At 41.9% G+C, this 6,759-nt stretch overlaps 1 protein-coding gene across 1 annotated transcript in view; it reads left to right on the top strand.

Moving 5' to 3' along the window:
• Window positions 1-159: 159 nt before the first annotated feature.
• The window catches only part of LOC112075005 (glycine receptor subunit alpha-3-like), a gene marked incomplete at its 3' end in the record, with an annotated part of 19,190 nt that continues 12,590 nt past the window's right edge, over window positions 160-6,759 (top strand). The window contains exons 1-3 of the mRNA XM_070440736.1: window positions 160-238; window positions 3,235-3,366; window positions 5,829-5,896. Of these exons, the coding sequence (XP_070296837.1) occupies window positions 160-238; window positions 3,235-3,366; window positions 5,829-5,896 (279 nt within the window). The remainder of the gene's footprint in view (window positions 239-3,234; window positions 3,367-5,828; window positions 5,897-6,759) is intronic.

A 6,759-nucleotide genomic window follows, 5' to 3' on the forward strand; every position in this document is an offset into this window, starting at 1 on the left:
ACATAACTATAGGAAAAGGCTGTAGTGGAGCGGGTTGAGAGTTTCAAGTTCCTTGGTGTCTACATCACCAACGAACTATCATGGTCCAAACACACCAAGACAGTCGTGAAGAGGGCACGACAACACCTTCTCCCCCTCTGGAGACTGAAAGGATTTGGCATGGGTCCTCAGATCCTCAAAAAGTTATACAGCTGCACCATCGAGAGCATCCTGACCGTTTGCATCACCGCCTGGCATGGTAACTGCTCTGCATATGAGTGTAAGGTGCTACAGAGGGTAGTGCGTATGGCCCAGTACATCACTGGGGCCAAGCTTCCTGGCATCCAGGACCTATATACTAGGCGGTGTCAGAGGAAATCCCCCAAAATTGTCAGACTCCAGTCATCCAAGTCATAGACTGTTTTCTCTGTGACCAAAAGGCTCCTTAACAGCTTCTAACCCCAAGCCATAAAACTGCTGAACAATTAACCAAATGGTCACCAGATTATTTACATTGACACCCCCCCATTTGTTTTTTACACTGCTGCTACTCGCTGTTTATTATCTATGCATAGTCACTTCACCCCTACCTACATGTACAAATTACCTCAACTAACCTGTACCCCCGCACATCGACTTGGTACCGGTACCCCTTGTATATAGCCTTGTTATTGTTCTTTTATTGTGTTACTTTTTATTATTTTTTATTGTAGTTTATTTGGTAAATATTTTCTTAACTCTTTCTTGAACTGTTCTGTTGGTTAAGGGCTTGTAAGTAAGCATTTCACAGTAAGGTCTACACATGTTGTATTCGGCGCAGGTGACAAATAAAGATTGATTTGATCAACTTTGATTTAAATAATATCAGTGTTGGAATATGTGGAATATGAAAACAATAGCATTTTGGGAATGTATTCAGTGGCTTATTATTATGGCTGTAAATGTCTATCCATACTTTGTGCCCTAATTTTTGCCTGACCATGTGACCGGACCAGGAAAAAACTTTTTTTCATTTCATGGCATATAAGTGCTCATGTAAACTATAACTGGTAACTGAGCACAAATTATATTTCAGAATTGAGGCCTTGTGAAATTGACCAATCACGTTCCGTTGCCGTACTGTTCCGTATGTGTGGTTCTTTTGAGTTAATTAATTAAGGCTTGCAACGTTTTGTTTGTTCCAAATYTTCCCCCTTTTCATATTGTATATTCAGCCGGGGGCAAATGTTGTTCTTCTTGACCTAAATCCCCTTTGGTAATTATTGTTTTCATTTTCAAACAGCTTGTTTTTGTTTTGTCCACGGCATGCAGACAGCATGGCATTATGCCTACTGCTGGTTTCTAACACTGAAATGAGTCAATCTAGATGTCTCTGTGAAGTCGGACAGTGTAAGATTTCACACCACTRACACCCTACTTAGTAGTAAGGAAGCTATGTGGTCATGCAATTAGAAAATGAATGTTTGATATTTTGAAACGAATTACTCTAACCTTCATTGTCTGTATTTGTAMCAGATGAGAAGGTCTGTTTACACAGGCAGCCCAATTCTGATCTTTTTCCGCTAATCGGTCTTTTGATCAATCACGTCAGATCTTTTTCAGAGCTGATTTAAATTGGTCAAAAGACCGATTAGTGGGGGGAAAAAGATCAGAATCATGTTGCCTGTGTAGACGCAGCCTTAGAGCAAGGCAGGAACTTAACCTGTACACCATGGGGGGTCTCCAAGAACCAGGTTTAAAGCACAACTGATTTCTTACCGCTCTCCAGGAAAAAACTGCTTMCCTTGTCCTAGGTGTCAGGGCTTAAAGAGAGCAGCGGTCGCACCGTCTAACATGTGATCCACTGGGGGAGCGAGATACAATACATGCACTGAGCTGTGTCTGCTTAAAGCAAAGGGGATGGAGTCACAACAGGACACAGGATGTACTGGTACCGCTGGTAGCTACCGAACCAACACGTCAAAATAGGGGATGAAATAAGAAACGGAGACTCTCTGTATTGTGGCTCACATTATTTCATCCTTCCTACATGGCCCAGCTCATTTATGAGAAGACTTTATATTCTTCTACTACCTGTAACTTTCCTTAGAAGAGAGAAAGAGCGAGTAGATCCCAGGTTTTGATGTTTTAATTAGTCATTGGGCTAACGGGGCTATGCCATAATGACTCGCAGTCTCGCACTCCCTCGCTCTCTCCCTCGAGCAGGATTTTACTTTTACTGCCAACGTGGGTTGACAGCTGTGAATAAATACTTGATGGAGGACTATGTGCTCGGCCATTCGTCGATGTGCCATACGAGATGGAAGCGACCATCTTGGAGTAGATATCCACTGTTTATGTTTGGTTGATTGTCCTCTCGCTGTCAACAGTTGTTTTTTTTTTTTTGTTGTCAAAGCTATCTTGTCTCTTTTTTAAATATTTTTTTTATTTTGTATGTTTTCAAATCCCCATGCCAAAACTCTGTCTAAAAAAGACAAGATGAAGGTTGTGTATGCCGTTTTGCTCTGGGCTACAGCACAAAGTACTTGAGCATATTTGATGAGTTACCCGGGCATTCTCTCAGGGATTGGGGTTTAGCAAATAGAGGGAACAACATTAGAAAACGGCTTCCCTCTGGATAACGAATAAGGACTTTTAGTGGATGGGGTGTCTAGGATGCCGTATCAAATGTATTCTGAACCTTTCATTTTTTGCTTTTAGGAAATTCATATCGACAGCTATTTATATTTCAGCCATGTTCAATATTTCGTGTGGAGCGTTATTGGTCCACGAAAGACCCCTGTTCTATTCAGCTGTTCTATCTTCATTTCACAGATTGAGGTTTGCTGTAATGATACTGCAACATATGGAGCCTTCTTTGTATTTTACAGTGAAAGTCCTGCGAGAGGAACTGATAATTAACAAACACATTCAATATTAGATGGTTCCTATATCTGTCTTGGTCAGCCACTCTGTCTTTCACTCTCTCTCCATCTGTCCCTCACTATGTCTTTCTCTTTCTTTCTGCTGGCTTCTCTCTCCGTCTCCCTCTCTCCCTCCCTCTCTTCCCCTCTCCTTCTCTCTCTGTGAATCTAAATACTTTTCTTCACCCTCAGCTTACTTCGGCCAAAAGAGAAGTCCTGAATATGCATTATGATGTCAGAGGACATTAGTGTTAGTGTGTACATTAATGGCCTGGGTTACCTCTGCTGCGCATTCACTAAAGTCTGTATTTTTCTCTGTGTGTCTTCTCTCTCTCTCTCTCTCATCTTTTAGTCTCCCGAGTGGCGTCTAAAGAGCCAGAGGTCCTCGGGGAGAGCAGTGCATCCTCCGTCACCCTCCGACTTCTTGGACAAACTCATGGGAGAACCTCAGGCTACGACGCCAGAATTAGGCCCAACTTTAAAGGTACAGTATAGGCCTACAGTTTGTTTCTGGCCAAAGTAGAACTGGCAGTTACAAGTTATTCAGGCCAAACATTAAATGTAACTTTTCTCTTTACCCAATGAGCAAGTCAGTTCATCCTCGGTTCATGACTGATGTGACGTACATACATGAATATCCAAAATAATACTTTTCAGAATAAAGTTCCATATCACCCCCAAAATCCTTTCATTATGTACCGTATTACAAGTAACATCCAACAGCAACACATCAGGTGGTGTTAGCTGCTGACTGAGGCCGAAAGTGAACAGTTCCTAAAATGGAGTCGAACAGACGGTGTTTACTCCCGTTTAGCCAAGAGGTCCCATCAGTTCTAGTGTTTACCATACTGCTGGCCAGGCCCAGGGACCGATTGCCTCCAGCCCTGGCCCGTCCCTCATGGCAGAGGCCTGGCATTGGAATGGGAGTTAACAGAATGGTCTGTCTGGAAGTAAAAGACACGTTCTGTTTCTGTTTGTCACTTTCTATTCTGGCAAACACAGGAATACGAGTCAGATGGAGTTGCCGTGACTACCCAAAGTAGGAGTAGAGGCCGTCCCACGAAAGCTGCCATCACACTCTGTTCTGAGCTGTCCTGATTGACATCAATGTAGGCCATGTTCAATACAATGAGTAAAGAGTGTTCATGTAGGATGTTGTGATAAGGCCATGGTCTAGAGAAGGGTTTGTTAGCCAATCAAAGAGGGATTCAGCTGAAAGATTGGACCACCACAGGGTATGTGATCAATCAGTTGTTGTGTCCACATGTGGCCACATCCATCCACACATTTGAGCAGGAAGGGGAATTGGATGAAGTGGTCAGTGGAGCGTTCAGTTGGACGCGGCAGAGAGAACACACACACACACACACACACACACACACACAACCACACACCACACACACACACCCACACACCACACAACCACACACAACACAACCACACACACACACACACACACAACACAACACACCCACACGCAAAGTGAAACCACACACTCTCCCTTATCTCTACCTTTTGTCATCATTGTGAGTCACAGAACGCAGAAAGCCACGGGAATACGGATCGCCCGGCTCTGCTTGACACATAGATCCTAGGAAAAAACATACCTGATGTATTATTTTACATGCACTAACCACTTACTGACATCACTGTACATGCTGGCTCCAAGTATTGCTGTTTCTATTGTAGTGTAAAAAGCATGGTCAGAGTTTCTATGCCAGTCACGTACAACAATACAACAGTGAAAGCACTTGAGAATATGTCCTTAAGACATGCTAATAATCTTGAATGGAAAAATTTGAAATTATGAAATGAAAATGACTGCTAATGTCGTAAAAAGCACGTTATGTTGTCAGATGTCAATGATACAGATGTAGGATCTTAATTTGAGTCAGTTTGCTACAGCAGGAAAATAATCCTGCAGCAACAGGAAATGTGGATTATAATTCATGGACATTTTTGTAGGGGTTTATACATTTTTCTTAAGGGAAAATCAAGTCTGACATTTTGGTAAACACTTTACTTGACACCCAGCGTCATAACATGTTGTCACATGGTCATAACCATATCATAATATGTCATAACAGCTGACATAACTTGTCATAACACTGTCATGACACATACTGTAGTTATGTTGTGACATGTATTGCATTTTATGTCTGGTTAGGACACCTACATAATGTGTCAAAACCCACACAACCTACAACACAAGGCAAAACATTCCATTACATTCCATTACACCATAGTTTGTTATATAACATTTTCTGAAATGTAATATTGAATTATCATTGTAATTGCGCACAAATTGATGTCGGACATGCACCTACCACAATGCTCTGTTGCTGATGAGTGGGATAAATGCAGGAGCAGGACAAGACACCCTCCTTTTGACTGATGACTTTTCTTAGTCCAAGTAAAGTGACACAGGAGAAAGTTATTTAAAATATGATGAAAAAAAAAACATGACTGTAAAGAATTAATTACAACAACAACAAAGGACTTAAGAAACAAACTTTCAAACGAAAGGAAACTTCTTGGCAGGGACAAAAGACATTTGAATAACTACAAGTTTGACATTTCCTGCATTGTTGGAAAGTTTTCCTGCAACAGCTGATCAAATTAAGATCCCACATCTGTGGGTTGGCATGTATTTTGTTTTGAGGGAAAAAAAACGGATCATTTATCAAGAATTGGAAGTAGATTAAGATATATGAATGCCTCCAGGGCTACAAGGCTATGCAGGATCTATTCTATTACATCATGTATAAGGCCATCATGGCATGGATTGATGGAACCACAGTTTTAAATATTCATGGAGGGGTTTAAGTGAAGATCTATGTTTCTCAAAGACATTGAATAATCCCTGTATATGTATTTCTATGCCTACCTGTCTTAACCTACTTTGAAGCTATATCATATTTCCYAATGCTATTTTCCTCTATCTAGGTCCTCCTGTGAACGTATCATGCAACATATTCATCAACAGCTTTGGCTCCATAGCTGAGACTACAATGGTACGTATATATTAATATATTCATATAAATACATTTACTGCCTTCAATCCAGTCAATGTCAAACACATATATTTAAAAGTCAATGAAATGCAAAGGGTAGCATTGCCAAACGATGACAAACAACGTGACAGGGTGGGGGTAGTGTGTGTAACATGGGGTAGTGTGTYTGTAACGCGCCAGCGTGTTACCAGCCCAGGATTAAGTCCTGCATGTGTCTCCCAGGGTAGTGTCAGTGAGCAGGCTACAGGACAGAGTACACACACTCTCACTTTGTCTCACACACACACACGCATCCGGGCACACACACACACACACTGATAATGTGGACAAGGAAACATCATAACGCAGCGTGTTTCCCGGGCCAAGCATCTCTCAGACCTCTTCTCCACTCTCTCCTGGGGAGAATCTCTTACGTAAGAATCCATTTCCCTTCCCTTCCTCTCCCACTGAACGGATGAATTAAATAAGCACCATTAAGCTATTAGTGAGGGTACTTTACTGAAACAATAYAAATCCCCCTGAATAAGATATAATTTTATAAGAGGGTGTTTACTATTTGAATAAGATCATGAACGTGCCTGATGGAAAGGTTGTTTCTCAAAGAGGAAGGTTTTATTTTAACGTGCGTCTGTGACGTGGATCAGAGATGAAGTTGATGGGTTTGGATGGGGAATGGAGTTAAAGGACTCGACAATGGATCCCCTGGAGCAAGGATTTGAATGACTACTGAAAGGCACAGACACAATGGCATAGGTACGCATGCACACACTCTCACACACACACCACACACAGCGGATGTGAAGAGGGGGCATCTGCGTCAGTCTGCCAGCGCTAACTTTGCAGTGACGCGTCCACTTGTCACA

This window comes from Salvelinus sp. IW2-2015, unplaced genomic scaffold, assembly GCF_002910315.2.
Source record: "Salvelinus sp. IW2-2015 unplaced genomic scaffold, ASM291031v2 Un_scaffold2928, whole genome shotgun sequence".
NCBI classification, from domain to species: Eukaryota; Metazoa; Chordata; class Actinopteri; order Salmoniformes; family Salmonidae; genus Salvelinus; species Salvelinus sp. IW2-2015.